Source organism: Convolutriloba macropyga, chromosome 11, assembly GCF_964194025.1.
Source record: "Convolutriloba macropyga chromosome 11, txConMacr16.3, whole genome shotgun sequence".
NCBI classification, from domain to species: domain Eukaryota; kingdom Metazoa; phylum Xenacoelomorpha; order Acoela; family Convolutidae; genus Convolutriloba; species Convolutriloba macropyga.
The window spans coordinates 3,135,821-3,157,556 of NC_134478.1; the positions used below are offsets into that span (position 1 = coordinate 3,135,821).

General features: G+C 36.9%; 1 protein-coding gene across 1 annotated transcript in view; it reads left to right on the top strand.

The window, feature by feature from the left end:
• Window positions 1–21,736, top strand: part of LOC142349751 (5-oxoprolinase-like) — a 60,621-nt gene that overhangs the window by 21,344 nt on the left and 17,541 nt on the right. The window contains exons 8-13 of the mRNA XM_075401498.1: window positions 1,917–2,042; window positions 4,319–4,504; window positions 6,826–6,910; window positions 10,350–11,350; window positions 18,250–18,416; window positions 18,795–19,531. Coding sequence (XP_075257613.1) covers window positions 1,917–2,042; window positions 4,319–4,504; window positions 6,826–6,910; window positions 10,350–11,350; window positions 18,250–18,416; window positions 18,795–19,531 — 2,302 coding nt within the window. The remainder of the gene's footprint in view (window positions 1–1,916; window positions 2,043–4,318; window positions 4,505–6,825; window positions 6,911–10,349; window positions 11,351–18,249; window positions 18,417–18,794; window positions 19,532–21,736) is intronic.

Consider the following 21,736-nt stretch of genomic DNA (forward strand, 5'->3'; position numbering starts at 1 on the left):
TTAATGAAAATGTTAACAAAATGTTAATGAAAAATGTGGTTTACGATTGTGATTGAATGGTTGTGTATCTTTTTGTGTACATCTGATGTACTGGCTGCCTGTTTTAACACCATATGATCTTCGCCTGGGGCCCAGAGTAGCTAAGAAAGGTGCCTTCCTTGCACAGTGTTTGTTTGTTTTTGGCCTTGAGTCATATTAATTGGCATCTTACCTTAGCTATCAGCTTTAAACAATTGATTGGCTCTGGCTATTTTTTTCGCTGAAATCAAATTGGGTTATTAAATTTGGCGAGAAATTAGGCTACAAGATTGAATCAACTGAATCTTGGAAAAAATTGTTGAATTTTAAATTTTAAATTATTTCTGCTGTAAGTATGGAAAAAACTGCAAAATACTACACAGCAACAAACGAAATATTGGGAATTAAGAGATAACATTAAAGTTCTTTTTCATATAAAATATAAAACACATGTTACTCAAAGTGCCGTTATGCAGATTTAAATTGGAGCAAAATTCGATAAGTCGTCGGGCTTCAACATTATTCAATGTTTTGAAAATTCAAGGACTCTTGCCTGACTCTATCGGGAGCTCAACCTATAGCCAAATATCAATGACCTATCATAATTTAAAAGAATCTTATATTCTTGGAAATGAGGAACTAATTCGAAAAGTGTTTTTCTGCTAAATTTACAGAACCCTGTAATTCTAGATGCTTTCTTTACAAAATAACGAAAATCTATGCAAAAATTGTGGCGGTGCCTTCGTAGAAGGCACCGTGATTCATTTTTTGCTGTCAAAATCTGATTTTTCTAAATTCTAAAGATAGTTTTTAACAATGTTTCTTCAATTCGAGTTTTTTTATATAAAGAACTTATTTTTCTCTTCTTTTTTCAAAGTTGGCGAAGTCTGGACGTTCGCTTGAGCATGCAAAAATATGCCATAGAAGAGGGCATCTAGTAGTGAATTGTTCAAAGTTACCATTTAAGTTCTGTGTTATGTTTTTGAATCATTGCTAAGAAATGAAAAAGAAAGAAAAAATTTTTGAAAAATGTTAATAAGTTTATCATCTATGTTGTATACATCTGGGCACGCTGTGAAGTAGGTCAAACGACCTCGTTGCGTGTCCTTTCCTTGCTTGAAGATAAATAATACTATGCTGATCGTTCTGCTGTACTTTGCCATTCTATTGTAAACTTCGTTGTTTTTCGTTTTTTTTTCTACTAAATCTATGCTGTTCTGTATTTATAATTTACAAGCGAGGATAAATTAACTCTCTCTCTCTCTCTCTCTCTCTCTCTCTCTAAAGTTTTTCAAGTTTTTAATCTCTATTTTTCACGTAAGTGAATATTTATTTCACTACTGAATTCATTTTTTCTTAAGATTTTGAATAGAATGGTCTCAAACGTTAGTTTAATTTTATCAACGGGTTGCAGTCTTTTTAGAAAGGCTTCGTATAATGATATTTTGTTTGTTGCGTGTTAAATAGAACAACTGTTGGGTTGAGTCCATTTAGTTGTACTAAGGACTTAGATGTTCGTCTGTAATCTTAGTTAAAAAATCTTTGTCACCCGTTGTTTTGTCCCAGACATCCGTTGTAATGGTTCGCAGATCAGCTGCCTTGCTGCTCCGGGTGGCATGAACCATTTTTAATCAGAACCAATTTTGCCAGCATAAATACAGCCCAAAAAGAGAATTCATAAAACTGAGGTGTCAAAGCTATTCGGTTTCGAAGACTTCCGCTGTTATGGGAATCCTTTAGCTAAAGCCCCTGACAAGTGTATTGAGAACTATATTACTCATCAACTTCACCGCTCGATATTAATGGTTGTATAAAAATTATTATAAGCTGACTTGACAACTAACGATCTCCTTGTATCCTTTCAAATCAATTGTGCCGTTAAGAATTTATCATTTTAGGCACCTCAGCTGGATGTGAACACAGTGGCTGCAGGAGGTGGATCTAGACTCTTCTTCAGGTCAGGTCTCTTCGCAGTTGGGCCAGAATCCGCCGGGGCACATCCCGGACCAGCGTGCTATCGCAAAGTAAGAATAGGCCATACTATTTTTGGATCTATTCTGTTTCGGCCCCCAGTGTTCTTTATGACCCCCAGTTACAAATTACATGTTATTATATGGCACGTTACAATGTAAGAAAATAGCACGTGCGCGTGGGGGTCATGCTTACTAAGCTGGGAGGGGGGGGGGGCGAAACAGAATAGATCCCTATTTTAAATTGCTCTCATACGAAGTAGCCATTATGTGTCCTGTGATCTTTTTATGCGATTTTTTGCTTGGCTGATTTTTTCTCTGACACTTTTAACCTTTCGTCCTCAAAAACGTGATGAACAGGTAAAGCCGGAGGGCATTAAGTGGCTGCGCAGTTCTCTTGGAGCCTGAGGACTTGCTAGTCTCTAAGTATGCGATTCACCGAAACACTTGCCCCCTCCCTAATCACCCCCCTAATGCTGGCAGCCCTAAGCCCCAGCTGATTACGGCTCCCACTGCTTGTTCGAAAGCAATTCTTTCCGATGTTAATCGGTATTGTTATTTTATGAAAAAGATTCAAGCGATATGGTTTTCCGTAACATTTTAAAATTTCTGATAGGAAACAAAACTAAAACTTAAGTACGACACAAAACGACACAATTTTCAATTCGAATTTGAAATTCTAGAGATACAAAAAGAAGTTCTTGCTGAAAAAGTTTGCCATAATTCTCGGTTTCATGAAATTTTTGATGTTTTTGTTTTGTTTTCGGAAATTACCCCATTCAAATCATTGTCTTCTCAGGTCTAACCAAATGTTATGAATCTGGAGAAGGTGGTTAGTTACACTGTAACAGAAAAAATTCAGAAACCAGGAAGTTCAGATGAAGTTTTTGAGTTTTGCAAAATATCTATGCATCTCAGTTTATGGATGCAATTCGATGCAAGATAAAATAAGAGGAGAAACAGGTGATTTCAATTTCCTACCGTTTTTCAGAAACAAAAAATTGTATTTTTTTAGCCACCGTCAGCTTCTCAACTGCTATTATTTTGGCGCTCTCTTTTTTACAGTTCAAATAATTTGAACTGTATTGGGGCCTTGTCTGTTTTTTAAGATCTGTTCACACGCATTTATGATTTTTGAATTCAAGTGAACTGTTGATATTGCGCATGCTGAAACGGGAAGTGGAGCGCAAAAGCAAGTGATTTTGCTTCGTGAAAATTTTTTGCTCTAATTTTAAAATAGAAATAGAAGATGGTGTTTGAACAAAAATTCGCTTTCTCGCTAGTGGTTTTTGTTCACACATGTCATTTCGAGATTTATGTTCACCGTTTTTTAAATTTTCTATCTTATTTTTTTCCAAATTGTTATCCCAATCCATTCGAGTTCTTTTTTTGTTTAGTCAACGAAAAATTTACTTTTTGATCACGTTTTTCGTTTTACATAATTCACGATTTTTACGTTTGACCCTGACTTACCTCAATCTCTGTTTAAACGGAATGGATTTTAAAATCTTTCACGCATTGAATTACGCAATGTAGTGAATACGGTGAATGTCAAACTAACAAAATCAAGAAACGGGATAAACCGCTAGAGCCCGGAAATTAAGTCATAGTGCATTATTAGGGCATCAAAGTCCTTGAGAGGGATTTAGCTGATACTAAGATGGTATTAATCTTAATAGTTTTCAGTTAAGAAGTTGAATTATGTATATTTTTTTCTGCGCACGGAATTAGAACACTTTTTGAAACTTAGGAATTTTTTGTCAATTTCTATCGCTTCTTTTTTCTCCTTGTTTCAATCCCGATTTGCGTCAAGCGCGTCAAAGGTGGCTATTTTCTGGCTATTTGCCGGTTATGTCTGAAATTTTGTCTCAAAGTTTTTTCTAGGCGTGCAACTAGCGAAATTGCTGTTGCAGTAGATATACGAGTTGGGTGTACGAGTTATTTAATTTCTGGAATTTAACCGTTTCCGATCGATTTTTTTAAAATTTTGAATTGAATTTTTAAAGTGTTCGCCCTGTTTCAAATCTTCGAAAAATTGGAATTTTGAAACGAAAAAAAATTGACAACAAGAGCTACAAAATGGCGTCTCTTTTTCTCTGTGATACGTAAACAAAAAGGGAAAACTTTACTGGAGAAGAAAAAGCGTGACTTGCATGTTTATTTTCTCATTTTTGAAAAAAAAATGTTGGAACAATAACTGCGGCATGAATCTAAACATTTAAGCCTTTAATTGTAGTAATTAGGCTTTAATTGTAGTAATTGGAAAAAGTCTTCAAAAATGTTATTGAGATATTTAACTCTTTTAATGCAACTGAAGTCTACGTTTGCAGGGTGGTCCTCTGACAATAACAGATGCCAACCTTGTTCTGAACCGATTGGACCCAGACTACTTCCCCAAAATATTTGGACCCAATTGTAACGAGCCACTGAACCGACAAGCCAGTCTTACAGCATTTGAGAAGTTGACGGATGAGATTAACAAGCAAATAGCACCCCAGTTGTTGACTTTGGAACAGGTTGCGCTGGGATTCATCAAGGTGGCAAATGAAGCTATGTGTCGACCAATCAGAGCTCTAACACAGGGTATTGTTCAATATTATATTTCGTTTAATTGCTCTTGGAGGAAGTTTTATGAAGCAATCATTGTAAACTTGTGTCTTTCTCATGCAAAATTGACAGTTTTTAATTGCTCTCAACCAAAGATTGTAGCAATTATATTAGTCCTGCCGGTCTTTTTTATGCGATTTTTCGTTTGGCCAATTTTTCGTCTGACGCATTTGACTTTTCGTCCTCAAAAAGGGGATAAACAGGTAGCGCCCAGCGGGCATTACGTGCTCTTAGAGCCTTTCAGCTCACTGTTGTTCATGTATGCGATTCATAGAATCTGTTTTGGAGACTTATACTTATGGCGCAAAGGGCGGTTCTTATAGAGATTTGCTCCCCCCACCCCCCACGGTTCCCCCCCCCCCCCACTATTGCCACCCCATCAGCCCCCCGGTGCGCCCCACCTCCATTCCCCCCCCCCCGCTGCGCTCACCTACGCCCCTTCAATTATACTAAAATTAGCCTCACTAAACCGTGCCTAGCTACTGACAAAGCCAACCGCTCGCCGGTCGTTTGAGAGTAATTCACCCGACATTAGTCGGTTATGTTTGCGCTTTTGTTCTCGAACATTCTTTGACTTCTTGTGTCACCTTTTAACGCTTGAGCTCTTCATTTTTGAAGTTGCTCTCATTCTGAAATGAAGTTTGCTATTAATATAATGCGATTGTCAGCGAAAGAGAATGAAAGCAATTGTAGCTTAGAGGGTACGATGTCAGACTGGTATACTGGTAGCCCCAGTCTGCGAACCTCTATGGGGTTGTTTTTATGCACTCATGTACTTTTCAAACTATGCCATCTATAAAGTAAATTGCCCGCCTGTCTTTCAAGATCAATTCATCCATCGTTAGTCGGTTCATGTTTAATTGTTCTTGAACCAATTTCGACTCAATTATTGAAGTGGTTGGTCTTTTTAGTGCAAAATTTTTGATGAACTCTTTTGACTTCTCGAGTGATTAGTAGGTTCTTCACTTTCTGAACTAATTTGATCTCTAGTTGTTTCAATTTAAATGATAGGATGAGAAGGTTTATTTAAATGAGAATTGAGTTGTTTTTAATAGCAGCAAAGCAATAGCTGGGGCTATTATTGGCCCTGTCCTGGTTTTTTTTCGTCGTCAAGATTTTTGTTACGACCAAATGACGTCAATCACTTCAAATCTTCTTTTTGCCCATGTTTTCATACAATTTCATGCAACAGAATTGCGTGCGTGATGTCATTTTTCAATCTTATTGAAGTGATTTTTTCATTCTCGTGATTGTTTTTGGCCACACGTGACTCTACCTCTCTCGCAAAAGTGACTTCCTCTCTCTGAAATTGAGTTTTTTTGCTTTAGCTTTAATTCAAAGAGATAAAGTCAAGTGACTGTGTCACTCTAATTGACGGTTATTTGAGAGCAGCTAATAGAAGCAGCATTAAGTTATGCAGATTCTTTATCAAAATAAAACATATCAGCATTTAATTTGAAAAAGTTTTTGTTTTGGTCTGTTTCTTTTACAACCTTTTTGAGACTGCAGATCTGCGAAGATATGGAGGCTATTTTCTGACAATCTGTCAGCTATGTTAATACATAACTGAGAATGAACTTGTAGCTGCAGTTTTGAGCAGATAGTATTGCAATTAATTTGGCTAATTTAGAGTGGTTTCTGATGCGCGCTATCCATTTCATAGCTACTATTTTACTATGTGTTTTAACTTGGGTAATATTTGTTCAATCGGAACTGAGGAGGAAACTAGATTTGTATAAATTTGTCAATTGAGTCTGACTGAGGGTATTAATCGCGTGAAGTATTTCAATAGGAAAGAAAGTGTCAAGTTTGAAAAAAAGAGTTTTACTCAAGTGATTTTTGGACGGTACTGAGCTATTCTGCTCTGCTGTTGATCTGTAGCTCGGCATGTTTTGGTCTTCTGTAAATAACTACTGATCTTTCAAGCAGGTCCGTATCTGATTTTTAAGTTTCCTGGTGTTCTTGAAGTACATTTACAAAGAATATCTACTTTGCTTTTACAGTATAATTACTCCACCAAGTACTTTTTCTACAGTATTCTAACTGAAGTCTACGTTTGCAGGGTGGTCCTCTGACAATAACAGATGCCAACCTTGTTCTGAACCGATTGGACCCAGACTACTTCCCCAAAATATTTGGACCCAATTGTAACGAGCCACTGAACCGACAAGCCAGTCTTACAGCATTTGAGAAGTTGACGGATGAGATTAACAAGCAAATAGCACCCCAGTTGTTGACTTTGGAACAGGTTGCGCTGGGATTCATCAAGGTGGCAAATGAAGCTATGTGTCGACCAATCAGAGCTCTAACACAGGGTATTGTTCAATATTATATTTCGTTTAATTGCTCTTGGAGGAAGTTTTATGAAGCAATCATTGTAAACTTGTGTCTTTCTCATGCAAAATTGACAGTTTTTAATTGCTCTCAACCAAAGATTGTAGCAATTATATTAGTCCTGCCGGTCTTTTTTATGCGATTTTTCGTTTGGCCAATTTTTCGTCTGACGCATTTGACTTTTCGTCCTCAAAAAGGGGATAAACAGGTAGCGCCCAGCGGGCATTACGTGCTCTTAGAGCCTTTCAGCTCACTGTTGTTCATGTATGCGATTCATAGAATCTGTTTTGGAGACTTATACTTATGGCGCAAAGGGCGGTTCTTATAGAGATTTGCTCCCCCCACCCCCCACGGTTCCCCCCCCCCCCCACTATTGCCACCCCATCAGCCCCCCGGTGCGCCCCACCTCCATTCCCCCCCCCCCCGCTGCGCTCACCTACGCCCCTTCAATTATACTAAAATTAGCCTCACTAAACCGTGCCTAGCTACTGACAAAGCCAACCGCTCGCCGGTCGTTTGAGAGTAATTCACCCGACATTAGTCGGTTATGTTTGCGCTTTTGTTCTCGAACATTCTTTGACTTCTTGTGTCACCTTTTAACGCTTGAGCTCTTCATTTTTGAAGTTGCTCTCATTCTGAAATGAAGTTTGCTATTAATATAATGCGATTGTCAGCGAAAGAGAATGAAAGCAATTGTAGCTTAGAGGGTACGATGTCAGACTGGTATACTGGTAGCCCCAGTCTGCGAACCTCTATGGGGTTGTTTTTATGCACTCATGTACTTTTCAAACTATGCCATCTATAAAGTAAATTGCCCGCCTGTCTTTCAAGATCAATTCATCCATCGTTAGTCGGTTCATGTTTAATTGTTCTTGAACCAATTTCGACTCAATTATTGAAGTGGTTGGTCTTTTTAGTGCAAAATTTTTGATGAACTCTTTTGACTTCTCGAGTGATTAGTAGGTTCTTCACTTTCTGAACTAATTTGATCTCTAGTTGTTTCAATTTAAATGATAGGATGAGAAGGTTTATTTAAATGAGAATTGAGTTGTTTTTAATAGCAGCAAAGCAATAGCTGGGGCTATTATTGGCCCTGTCCTGGTTTTTTTTCGTCGTCAAGATTTTTGTTACGACCAAATGACGTCAATCACTTCAAATCTTCTTTTTGCCCATGTTTTCATACAATTTCATGCAACAGAATTGCGTGCGTGATTTCATTTTTCAATCTTATTGAAGTGATTTTTTCATTCTCGTGATTGTTTTTGGCCACACGTGACTCTACCTCTCTCGCAAAAGTGACTTCCTCTCTCTGAAATTGAGTTTTTTTGCTTTAGCTTTAATTCAAAGAGATAAAGTCAAGTGACTGTGTCACTCTAATTGACGGTTATTTGAGAGCAGCTAATAGAAGCAGCATTAAGTTATGCAGATTCTTTATCAAAATAAAACATATCAGCATTTAATTTGAAAAAGTTTTTGTTTTGGTCTGTTTCTTTTACAACCTTTTTGAGACTGCAGATCTGCGAAGATATGGAGGCTATTTTCTGACAATCTGTCAGCTATGTTAATACATAATTGAGAATGAACTTGTAGCTGCAGTTTTGAGCAGATAGTATTGCAATTAATTTGGCTTATTTAGAGTGGTTTCTGATGCGCGCTATCCATTTCATAGCTACTATTTTACTATGTGTTTTAACTTGGGTAATATTTGTTCAATCGGAACTGAGGAGGAAACTAGATTTGTATAAATTTGTCAATTGAGTCTGACTGAGGGTATTAATCGCGTGAAGTATTTCAATAGGAAAGAAAGTGTCAAGTTTGAAAAAAAGAGTTTTACTCAAGTGATTTTTGGACGGTACTGAGCTATTCTGCTCTGCTGTTGATCTGTAGCTCGGCATGTTTTGGTCTTCTGTAAATAACTACTGATCTTTCAAGCAGGTCCGTATCTGATTTTTAAGTTTCCTGGTGTTCTTGAAGTACATTTACAAAGAATATCTACTTTGCTTTTACAGTATAATTACTCCACCAAGTACTTTTTCTACAGTATTTACCAATTATACAAATTTTTCTTGGAGAAACTTAAAAAGTTAAATCTTCAAACAATTTAGGTACGTACTACAAGATCCTACGTGTACAATAATTATCCTGTCATCCGGTTTTTTGGATAAACATAAAGAAAATAGAGTATGGTCCTAGATGGAAAGAAGAACCAAATATGACCTTAAACTAATTAGTTGACAACTAAATGAATTTAATTGTCAGGAAGTATCAAGTGTTATAAAGGATATATCGCGTGTGATTGAGGGGAGCGAAGTAACCACATGACAGCCTATATTGCGCTCTAGTAACAATATATGAAGCACCTTAGTGAAGTAGGGAGTGAGCAGGCTACAATTGAATCGAGCAATCAGTAGTTCGGAGCTAATTAATGGGAGCCAATCTTTTAAGAGCACTTTTTTCCGACAATGGCCAGTTTTATTTTTGATTGGTCGATACTACCGGGAGAACGAAGTTGGTTAGAGTTGTAAATGAGTAGAGCAATCTGCAAAGTCTACATTAGCGCAAGAGTTTGAGTAATATATTTACGATAAATATATGCATAATGATGCCATGTTGTTATTGAAATGATTCATTGATATTGGACGCCCTGTATGTCTACAAATCAAACAGCTGGTGTTTTTTGTCGGAACAGGTAAATTAGATTTTAACCAAAAGGTTCAAGATACTTGAACCCACAAAAATATTCTACTAATCATCCAAGCATTCATTAAAATCATTTTCTGTATGAAATCGAATAAACAATTTAATTAAATTTATAAATTTTTCTGTTCCTAATAATAATAACAACTTTTGAATGCACTTAGCTTGCTATTTAAATGCATGCGCTCGTGTTGAGATACAACATTCAACTTGATTCTATACTCTTTGATTTTCATACTTTAACCTTTCTTGAAGATTAATTTATTCTCATATGTTTAATTGCTCTCAAACGAAGTTTGTTGCAACAAAATTTTGGTGCGATTTTTCGCGTGACCAATTTTTTGTCGGACCCTTTTGACTTTTCAACCTCTAAAAAGGTATACACAGATAAAGCACCGAGGTCATTAATTTCTATTAGAGCCTTACTTCTCACTAATCTGCAAGGCATGCGCTCATCTGTAAGTATATAAGTATTGGGTTAACAGAAGCAGTTTAGGAGACATAAATTCGTGATGTGGAAGGGCGGTTCTTAGAGTTTAACCTCTCCCCTTTAACCCCCCCCCCCTATTCCCACATACTCGCTAGGCACCTACCCTCCCCTCTGTTAAGCTAAAGCTAGCCTCCCTAAGCCCCTGCTGGCTACTGGCGAAGCCAGCCGCTCGCCAGTCGTTTGAGAGCAATTCACACGACGTTACTTGGTTATGCTTATTATGTTTCTCATAGGAAAAGGCTACGATACCTCCAAACACATCCTGGCCTGTTTCGGAGGGGCAGGGGGACAACATGCATGTGCGATTGCCCAGTCTCTCGGAATGGACACAATCATCATCCATAAATACGCGGGAATCTTGTCTGCATTCGGGATGGCCATGGCGGATGTTGTAGTCGAGTCACAACAACCAATGAACGTAGCTTATAATGAACACAATTTCGATCAATTAAAAGCAAGCTTTGAGAGTCAGATTTCAGAAGTTGCTCTTCCAAAATTACAATCGCAGAGTTTCGACAAAGATTCGATAGAAGTTGAGCTTTACCTCAATTTACGATATGACAAAACTGATTGTAGCTTGATGGTTCCCGCCTACGATGTACCGCTTCCAGTTGATAAATTAAAGATCGATAAAACAATTCTGCAATCATTTAAGGACAAGTTTTCCCACAAGTATAAATCTGATTTTGGATTTTCGTTACCCAATAGGGTGATAGTAGTGGACGACGTGCGGATTCGCGCAGTCGGAAAAACGAAGATTTCAACCAGCCAATCAGATTGCAACAATGAGAAAGCAGTTGATCTTAAACTTCAGAAAGTTGTCGATTGTCATTTTTACGATGGGGGATTTAAAACTAATGTTGTTTTCATCAAAGAAATTCCGCCAAATCTGAAAATAAAGGGACCCACCATTATAATAGATAAGTTGAACACAATTTTAATAGAGCCTAATTGCTCTGCAGTTATCGATGGTGCTGGCAATGTCGTTATTTCTGTCACGAAACAAGACGTGAAGAAGCTTGAAGTGGATTCGGATCAGGTGGATTTTGTGGAACTTTCCATTTTTTCACACCGGTTTATGAGTATAGCTGAGCAGATGGGTCGAGTGTTGCAGAAGACTGCCATTTCTACTAACATTAAAGAGAGACTTGACTTCTCCTGTGCCATGTTTGGTCCAGATGGGGGGCTGGTGGCCAATGCTCCCCATATTCCGGTCCACTTGGGAGCTATGCAGGTTTGTTAGGATTGCCAAAATAAAATGTAGGCTAAATAGACGAGTGTGAAGCATAATTTCAACAGGACTGATTATGGAACAAAATTTTTGTCACGAAAACAAACACAAACTATTAGCTAATTCGAGCGTGGCCTGCAACTTTATTTCAATGATGACCAGTAACAGTTTCTGAGTTTAATTTTCTGAAAAATTATTAATAGTTGCTAAGCGATAGTGAGGCCTTCATTTGTCTCATGTAGGCTTTTTCAATTCAAAAGATTTGGTTTGTTTGCGTATTTTTTAAGACTTGTTAACACTTTGTCCGAATTTTTGATGTCAATGAGAAGTCAACTAATTAGAGTGGTGATTTTGGTCACGCAGGAGTAGTAATTAGAGCGCAGAGGTGAGTAGGCTTGAAAAGCAATCTTCTCAAATAATTTCTAAAAAGGAGTGAGAAATTGGTGTTTGAACAAATTTTCTGTTTTTAATAGCCGCACAGCAATAGCGGTGGCTATTATTGGCCTTCTCTTGGTTTTTTTATTTCGTCGTCAAGGTTTTTGTTAAGACCAAATGATGTCACAACCACTTCAAATTTGCTTTTTGTTCATCCGTTCATGCAATTTCAACTGAATTGCGTGCATGACGTCATTTCTCATTGTTAGTGGAGCGAGTTTTTCCTTCATTCATTCGCGTGGTTAGGTTTTTAGTCGCACGTGACTTACCTCACTCTCAAAAATGACTTTCTCACTTTGAAATTGACTTTTATTTACTTTAATTCAAAGAGATGAGTTCAAGTGAATTTGTGTCACTCTAAATGAAGGTTATTTGAGAGCAGGTAATAGAGGTAGCAATAACTTAAGGCAGCAGATTCTTAATCAAAATTTTACATATAATACTTTAATGAAAAGAGTAATTTTTTGGTCTGTCTTTTTTGCTGTTTTTTAGACTGCAGATCTACGAAGATATTGCGGATATTTTCTGACAATCTAGCAGCTATGTTTGAGATAGTTTTGTTCACGTGCGGAAATTGGATTGGTTTTCAGTGATTCTTTTCCTGACTGCTATTGAAATGTCACACGTGTGCTCTTATTGTGCCTTGTTAAACTTATCTGAATACCTCTACGGGCTGCTAATGTGTCTTATGACTTTGACACTATCTGCTGTCATAGAAAGTTAGTATTTTTTTTATCGTTTTGTTGTCTTCTTACTTATTGTCAATAATGACGGGTCTCATTGGTTGCTAATGAAGCAAAAGTAAAAAAAAATCATTATAGTGGATAGCTCTTGACTTCTGTAAGTTTCACATTACATTGTTTCCAATTTTTACTTTATTTAATTTAAATAGCTGCCTGCCGCCAAATCAGCAGGCTCTTAATGCGCTCCTAATATATTTTTTTACTTTTTTATTTTCTAAATCCCAATCGGGGTTATAGGAATAAATTACTGCTTTTTCCGGCAATCTGTCGCGTATGTTTCATTTTGTTGTCCTAGGACTTAGTCTCAATTATTACAGGTCTCATGGGTTGCCAATTAGGTGTAATTGGTTCAATAAGACTTATTAGTTTTTAGCGGATGGCGTCTGCAAATTTGACAACATAACACTGGTTTTCGAAGAATATTAGCAAATACTTCGGTTTGGCTCTTAATTGATGTTCATTTTTTATAATATCACTTCGTCTGATTAATGACTGTTATTATCGGTTGATAATGAGACATAATTGATTCAAAAAAGACGCACTCGTTCATAGCGATTGGCGTCTGCATGTTGGACAGTATTTGTTTTAAGTAAATAATAGCTAATATTCGGATTTTTACATAATAGTTTATCCTTTGGTTGTCTTAAAATTAAGTCGCTTTAAAGACAGGCCGCGAAAACAGTAAGCGAATTCATTCGTGGCTTGCAACTTCATTTCAACGATGACAGTAAAATTGTGTGATTTCCTCTTTGTAATTGTTTCAAAGACTGATAAAGCAGCGAATGTTTCCGTAGGTTTTCCTATATCATTTCTGGTTTCATTTTATTTTTTTTGTTCTTGTTATTTTTATGTGAGCTATGGTTAGTGCGTTCAATTGTAAACTCTCTACTGGACTAAAATATTGAGCTGTTTTTGCGCTTAATGTTATAACTCAATTAGTTGTTATTCTTTTTTTGAGTGCTTGGATTTTTTTTCGTTTGTCTCCCATCTTAGATTTATTTGCGTGCATATTATTCGCACCCCAGACGCACGCGCCATATTTTTAAATAATGCTTAAATTTGTTAAATATGTAGCAACACGTGATATGTAGGTTGGACGCATATTGTATAAGGGTGTGCACATGAAAAAGATCGAATTTTTGGATTGATAGGATCAACAGTGTGGTAATATTTTGTTTTCACCTCGTTTTTAAATTGTCCCTGAAGAAGTTTTCAAAAGCAATTTTATGTTGTCTTGTTCTAGAATATCAGCAGATTTGTTTTAGTTTTTAGATTTTTTAACTAATTCTTTTCAATTGCTCTCGAACGAAATTTGAAGCAATTGTTGTAAACGTGTTGGCCTTTTTTATACGAAAAAGGCTTGAGAGTGACCTTCGCGCCATTGCCTGTTTGCGTTTTGAGCTATATAAATTTCTCTATCATACAAAATTTCAAGCAGCTGAACTCAATTGGCGGCAGTTCACTACTAAAAGCCAAATGAAAGGCGGCGAAATTGGTGTCAATTTTTTAAATTTAAATTATTTTGTGTTTATAGAGGTACATAATAACCTCCCAATAACGTTATTTGACCCCCTCTTTAGTGAATATAGTCAGCGTCTACCTCCCGCACCCCAACGGAAGCAGGCTGCAATAGATTCGCGCTCCCTTTATTCGTTCGAGTTCATTTTTTTCAACTTCATTCGGTTATGTTTCTTTGAGTTATCATATTTTGCTTGATATTCAAATACTTTTCTTGCGTATTAGTTGTTCAATAAAGTTGGAGTTTTGAAGGTGTTGCTAGTTTTGCGTTCAGATGTTTGATTTTGTATATCTATCGGTATTGTCAAGTTGTTCGCGCTGCAAAAATTTGGTACCAATCATTTCATTTCGTTTTAGCTCATATAGCGTTTAATTAATTCCTGTACTTCATAGTCATGAAGTGTTAGGTTTAGCTTTTCTTCTTTTGTCAGAAAAGTTTTGCGTGATTGATATATGTGGTTAGGTTTTGGTTAAGTTTTGATGAGTGCCGAAACTTCGATCGAAGTCTTGTGGCTATGTTTTTTATTTCGTCTTTTTCCCACTTCGTTTTTTCATTTACCATTTGATCCAGGAAGTCAAAAATGCGATATAGACAGCTCTGCCATTGAATTTAATTTATGCGCGTGACTTCATTTGTTGCTGCTCTTTTAGTGATCATTATAAGCCTATATTACTTGAGAGACAGCAGTGCTTGAAGTTAAATTTGAAAATAGTATAATTTGAAATAAGAGTTATTTCTCAACCGGGTTTTAATTGTTATCGAATGAAATTTAACGCAATTATTGTAAACGTGTGTGCTCTGTGTCTTTGTTATAATTTTTGCTTGACCGTTTTTGCGCATTTGTTCTTGAACATTGTTTGTCTTAATTAATGTTATTTTTGTAAATAAAACTACCATCTGTTGAGCACTGTTCTACTATTTTTAAAATCCCTTCTTTGGTAAATTAAAGTCTTTTATTACTGCTACTAGTACTACTAAGTGACTTTTTCACGCTTCATTTTTGACTGATCGCAATTGCTCTCATTGTTTGTGGCTAATATAAAAGCGATTGTGAGTGGTTGAGGATTAAAACGTTGTAGCATAATAGTTAACATGGGCGACTGACGTCCTGGAGGTCGACGGTGTGAACCTTTATAAGGTCAGAGTTTTTGCACCCATAAAAAATTGCCAGTCTAAACCGCTAAGTTAAATTGCCTGCCGCTCGTCGTTCGAGAGCAATTTATCCCAAGTTAGTCGGTTCAAGTTTTCTTGGATCTTGGTGATTTCGTTGTGGTCTATTTCGCGGCAATCTGCAAGCTATGTCGCTCTTTTTGATCTGCTACGGTTTCTCAGTTTGGATGCGACTCACTTCATTGATTCTGTTCATACCATTTTTTGAGAGCGTGAGTAAAGTAGGTTTGAACTATTATCGGTAAACGAGAGAAAATGTTTGTTCACGTGCGTTTTTTGAAAAAAATGATGATAAAGGTTGTTGTCCAGACCCCTACCTCCCATCAAAAACTTTCCTTCCAAGATTTCATTTTTTTGCAAATAGCGGTTCACAGATGCTGAAGTCCTAGGCGTTCCAATTATAATACGTTGGTGGACTCAAATTTTGATAGCTGCAAAGATCTCTCATCAAAAACTTCCTTTCCAAGATTTCATTTTTTGCTAATAGCGGTTCACGGATGCTGAAGTCCTAATTATAATACGTTGGCAGACTCAAATTTTGATAGCTGCAAAGATTTCATGTGGAGGTTATTAATATTTTTAATTATATGGAGGGTATTAAGGTTTAATGTGTGTAGATTTTAATTATGTGGAGGGTATTAAGATTTAATATTAATATTTTTGGAGGTTATCAATATCTCATGTGAAGATTTAATATTTTTAGTAGCCACCGTCAGCCTTTCAACAGCTATTTTTTAGGCATTCTCCTTTTTACGACTGAAAATATTTGAATTGTATGGGGGCGCTGTATATTTACAATTCAAAGATTTTTAAAGGTATTGGGGACTGTATTTCACATATTTTATTGAGTTTTGAAGCCAAATTGAGGTAAATTTTTTGGTTAATCCGAAACAGGATGTGGAGAGAAGTAAGTGGTTGTGAAAATCAAGTAGAGTGAAAAAACGGTGTTTGAACTAAAATTTCGGTATATTGATTTTGATTTTTTTGTTCACATGCAGAAGTTTGATTTCTTAACTTTAACTTTTCGATTTTTTAATATTTTTTTTGCGAAATGGTTTTCTAAATCCAGTCCTAGTCTTTTCTAAGTTGTGAAAAACAACGTCATTTTTGTGTAGTCAAAGCACAGGACTTGTCGTGCCATTTTTTTCAAGTCGCTTCACCTTTCATTCACATATTTCGTTTTATATAAGTCACGTTTGACTAGTGACTCACCTCACTCACTATTTCAACTGAGTGGATTTTATGTTCTTTCCTTCTTGGAAATACGCAATATAGTGAACAAAGTCAAGTTCAAAAGAGCAAAATGAAAAGAAACGGTATGAACCGATAAAGCCCGGTCATAGTGCATTAGGTTATCACGTTCATTAGAGCGATTGCTAGCTGGCATTAGTAGTAAGCTGAACAGCCTTTAGTTTAGAAGCTGTAATAAGTATCGTTTTAGAATCCGTTTGAATCTGCACACCAATCGCGATGTGCATCAAGTTTGTCAATGGCGGCTATTTCCGGGGATGTTGCTGTTTAAGTTTTCAAAATTCGTTTGCTTTTATAGTCGTATGACTTGATCTCACTAATGGCGGGTCCCACTGTTTTACTAAGGAGGTTCAATTGTATCTGTATAGTTGTTTTGAATTGAAAGCTTATGATTCTAACAACTTTTGAATTAATTGGTTAAAAAATCGATCTTATTTGTTCTTCTGTTGTTCTTTTTATTCCGCCTTCTTATCAATATCTTTTTAGTTAAGTACAATTTAGTTTGTTTACTTAAGGTTTGATCTGGTTCTATTTTGACTTTGCTATAAACTGTTGTCATAGTTACTGTCATAGTTAATTTTTATTGGTTTTTTTGTTCGTCTTGTCTCGTAATCTCAATAATTGCAGGGATCTTCGGCTCTCTAATTCGGAATTATTTAATTCATTTTTGTTTTGAGTTTGAAAAGTTTTTTTTTAATTTCCTACAACAATTATTTACTAATAGTCTGTGATTGTCTGAAAGTTTTCTATCTCCTGATTTGAAAGACAACTTAGACAAAAATCTGGATAAGCGTGGTCGGAACATTATGTGCGAACACGCATTACCCAGCCTCCTTGTTTGCCTACCTTTTTTTCGTCGACCTAGTAGTGCAATTCATTTTGGCTAACAATCTGCTCAACGTAATACGCTCAAATGTGATTGGTAACTAAGGTTTTGGTCCTTACCAACTCTTAAGGGTCACTAATGCTATCAAATTTGCGACAAATAAGTTTTTTTAATATAAATATCAATTGTTTATACACTCCCATTGGCATGGTATCTAATACCTGATATTGGAATTACGTATTTTGTTTATGGATTACAGTGAGGATCTCCGAAGTGTTTACAGCATCATTAAAGTGTTAAAAACGATATACACACTTCATCAATTTCCAATTCTTCGTTTCAACTCTTTCTTTGGCGCTATTTACAACTGACTCGAGGGGAAAATATTTGCAAATGAAGTTATAACTTCATTTGCTCTAGTTTTACTCAAGTAAAACTCTAATTTTATCTGTTTCGATACCTGACAAACTTTCGATTTGTGAAGAACTCCAAAGTAGCTGAAAGCTATCAGAACTTTGTAGACTAATCACATAGAATTAAATCACACACGGAAGTTACAAAATATAATTGTCTTCATGATTTGATTTGAAACATAACCACACATTTGTCGAAGTTATTCACACTTAGGCTTTTCGGAGTTTGATAATTGCTCGTATTGGAATATTGGAAAAAAAAACGGATTCGAGAGTTAATTATGAGATGTGTTAAAACTGCTCTAGAACGAAGTTTGAAGCGATCATTTCATCAACCCCTTGTCTTTTCTTGATGCAACATTTTCGCTTGACCGTTTTTGAGCTTTTATTCTAGAACAATCTTTGACTTCTTGAATGAATTTTTCATGCTTATCCTCTTCATTTTTGAGTAATTTCAATTGCCCTCACTTCATAAAGTTTGTTGCTAAATTAAAAGCAATGGTAACATAGGATAGCATTTCATTTACCAATCACAATGTTATCAGGAAACTGTACGCTACCAAATGCAAGCTCTGAAGGATGATTTGTTCGATGGTGACGTCATTCTGACCAACCATCCCCTCTGCGGTGGGAGTCACTTGCCCGACTTGACTGTGATCACGCCTGTCTTTGTTCACAACAACCCTCAGCCCGTATTCTTTGTGGCTTCAAGGTTTGTTTGTGATAAAGCAACTGAATTTAAGGAGTTAAAGAATTATAAAAAAGTGCCGGAAACCAGCACAGCAGAAACACCGGTTTAATTTGCTTCTCAAACGGCATTTTTACCTGCTCTAAAGTTTGTTTCAATGCAGTTTTTGATTTCAATCTGCAAAGTTTGCAGATGTGAACTAATTTCTCGACAATGATTTTAGCGTACCCCGACTTAAAAATATTCCACGATGCGTATGTTAAAAGAACTTGGCAACAGAGGCATTTTTTTCAAGTACGCTTCTAAGTTGTATGTGATTTTTGTTTTCTTTCAGATTTTTTGTGACTGTTGTTCAACAGACAGATTAAGTAAACTTTGTTTCATTCGAGGAGTTTTGTTTAGAGGTCACCATGCTGATATTGGAGGAATCACCCCTGGATCCATGCCTCCCTTTTCCACCCAGTTGGCAGAAGAGGGTGCTGTCTTTGAAACATTCAAGATAGTCGGCAAGGGATTGTTTCAAGAAGAAGCTCTCGTACAAAAGTTCCAAGAACCTGCCGACAAGGTTCCCGGATCCAGCGCTTCTAGGAACATAAGAGATAACATTGCAGATTTGAAAGCCCAAATTGCGGCTAATAATAAAGGCATCGGTCTGATTAAGGATCTAATCAACGAATACAGTTTAGAGGTCGTTCAAGCGTATATGGAGCATATTAGAGCGAACGCGGAAGTTGCAGTCAGATATGTACTAAAAGAGTTGTATTTAAAGACAGGTGGTAAAGTTCTGAAGTGTTCTGATAAACTAGATAACGGAGCTGTTATAAATGTTAGCATCGACATAAATGGCGATGACGGAAGTGCAGTTGTCGACTTCGAGGGAACATCGCCAGAACTGCACGGAAACCAGTGCGCTCCAAGAGCTGTGTGCATGTCTGCTCTCATATACTGTCTCAGATCTCTGGTCAAATATGACATTCCCCTGAATCAAGGATGTCTGCAACCTGTCAACGTCAGGATTCCGGATAGATGTCTGTTGGATCCGGGACCAAATACTGCAGTTGTCGGGGGAAATGTTACAACATCTCAGAGAATAGTGGACGTGGTCTTGAAGGCGTTTCAAGCATGCGCCGACTCACAAGGTACATTTTACGACTTTTTAAATTACTCTCCAAAGCTATTATTTTAGTCGTGCATGTCTTTCTTATGCAACAAATTGCCTGACCGTGTTAACTTTTCAAGTGATTTTAACGTCCTTCGGCTTTTAATTGCTCTCAAAGTGTTTAGCATTTATATTAGTCTGATGGTCTTTTTATACGAGTTTTTTTCGGCTGATTGCGACCTAACCCCCCGCCTCCTCCTCCTTCTCCTCCTCCTCCACTGCCCAGTTCCTAACCCCCTCCCCTCACTCCGCCCACGCCCCTGTTTAAACCTAGTATCACTCCGACTCGGGGTCTATCCAATTCATTCCACCGCAACCACAATGCACTCCTTTTTTTCTACTCAACCATTTCGCCCTCAAGCTAGTTACTACCACAACCAACTGCTCGTAACTCGTAATTCGTTTGAGAGCAATTCGCCCGACGATAGTCGGTTGTGTTGTGAGTTTTAGGTGATATAAATTACTCTCTTATTCACAACTGCAAGTAGCTGAAGTAAATGGCTGATAGACGCCGATATTTGTTTCTTTTTAAATAGCCGCAGAGCGGTAGCTGGGACTATTATTGGCGTTCTCTTGGTTTTTTTTTACTCGAAGAGGAGTATTGAGATTCTACAGGTTTTTTAGCTAGTCTTGACTTGAAATTTAACTTCTGTTTTTGAACGTTGAACTTTAAAAGTAGCTTAGTTTGTAATGTAGCTCAGTTTGGGGGGGGGGGGGGGGGACGCCTTGCCCCCCCCCCACACACACACACACACATACACATACACCTACCCCCACACCTAACCCCCAACACCTAAGAAGCTATCGCAGCCCCTAATTGAGACTATTTTCCCACAATCCATCTTTCGACTGAAGCATGGTAGACAAAATCGGACCCTGCCTGTCATTTCAGAGCAATTAGTCCGACATAAGTCGGCTATAATTAAGTGTTGCCTTCGTTTGTTTTCGTCATTATAAGAAATGTTTTCGTTAGAATTCTTAGCAACTGGACGCAGATGCGCTGCCTAATTGATGAGCTGTCTTTTTGTGCGATTTTTTGCTTGACGACTTTTTCGTCTGACCCTGCTAGCTTTTCGACCTCAAAAACGAGATAAATTGTTAAAGCCCGGAGTGGCTGAGCTGCTCTTAGAGCAGTATGCCTAAACAATCTCTAACAATGCGATTAATTGAAACTTGAGAAGACAATTAATCAATTTATTGATGAAAGGCGGTTTTTGATCCCCAGTCACCTCCCAATATACCCGCAGTCGACCCTCCTCCAACTGGCTGCTTCGATACCCGCTCGTCTAAACCTACCCTCCCCCAATTACTTGACCCCCACCCCTACTCTTCTCGTAAAATCCGCTTTTAAACCCGCTTTTAGTGACTCACAAGCGGAATTAACTTAAGGTTTTGTTTCATATTTTTTGGTTGTTATGACTTATTTTCGGACACTACTTTTTTCCTGAAATTATTAGTTTGAATTTTTGAATTCCTGAATTTTTTTGTTCACACGTTGTGGCATAAATGATGAGTCTCATCGATTTTCTAATGAAGCGCAAGTGAGAGTCTATTTAATGGTGTCTAGTTTATTGCTGATGGTTATTTCTTCAAAACTTTTTTAATAGCCGCTGTCCGCTTCTCAACGGCTATCATTTAACCGCTCTTTAAAGAAATTGGATTAGAACCTCAGCTGGCTTTAGTTGTTTTCTAGGTGCTTAAGGTGCTGAAACTGCTCTAAGGCCTAAATTGAATATGAAAAGGTAATTTTCGCTGTTTTTGAGCCCTGAATGCAGGTAATTTTCCTTGTTCTTGTCAGTTTAAAAAAAAATTTGTTAATTTGGTTATTTTAAAGGTCGGTCATAGTTTATACGGCTATCATGCCATGCGATTTCTTTTGCTATTGTATTTGGTTTCTTTTCGATGTTTTTGCCAACTTGAACAGCTCAAAACAGCATTTTTAGTAATATTTTTTTTCCAGTTTTTCAGTTAAATGCAAAGTTTCAATTATTTTTTTGCTAATTTTTCGCTAATTTTATTATTATTTTTCAGGTTTTATTTACTTTTTGTGACGACTGAAAGTGTTTTTAAGTTGGGACATTGGACATCTTTTGACCAATATAAGTTTTTGAGGATACAAAAATCACAAATTTAAGCAACTTATTAGTTTTTTTTCAAGTTTTATGAAACTTTTGTTTCTTTTTCA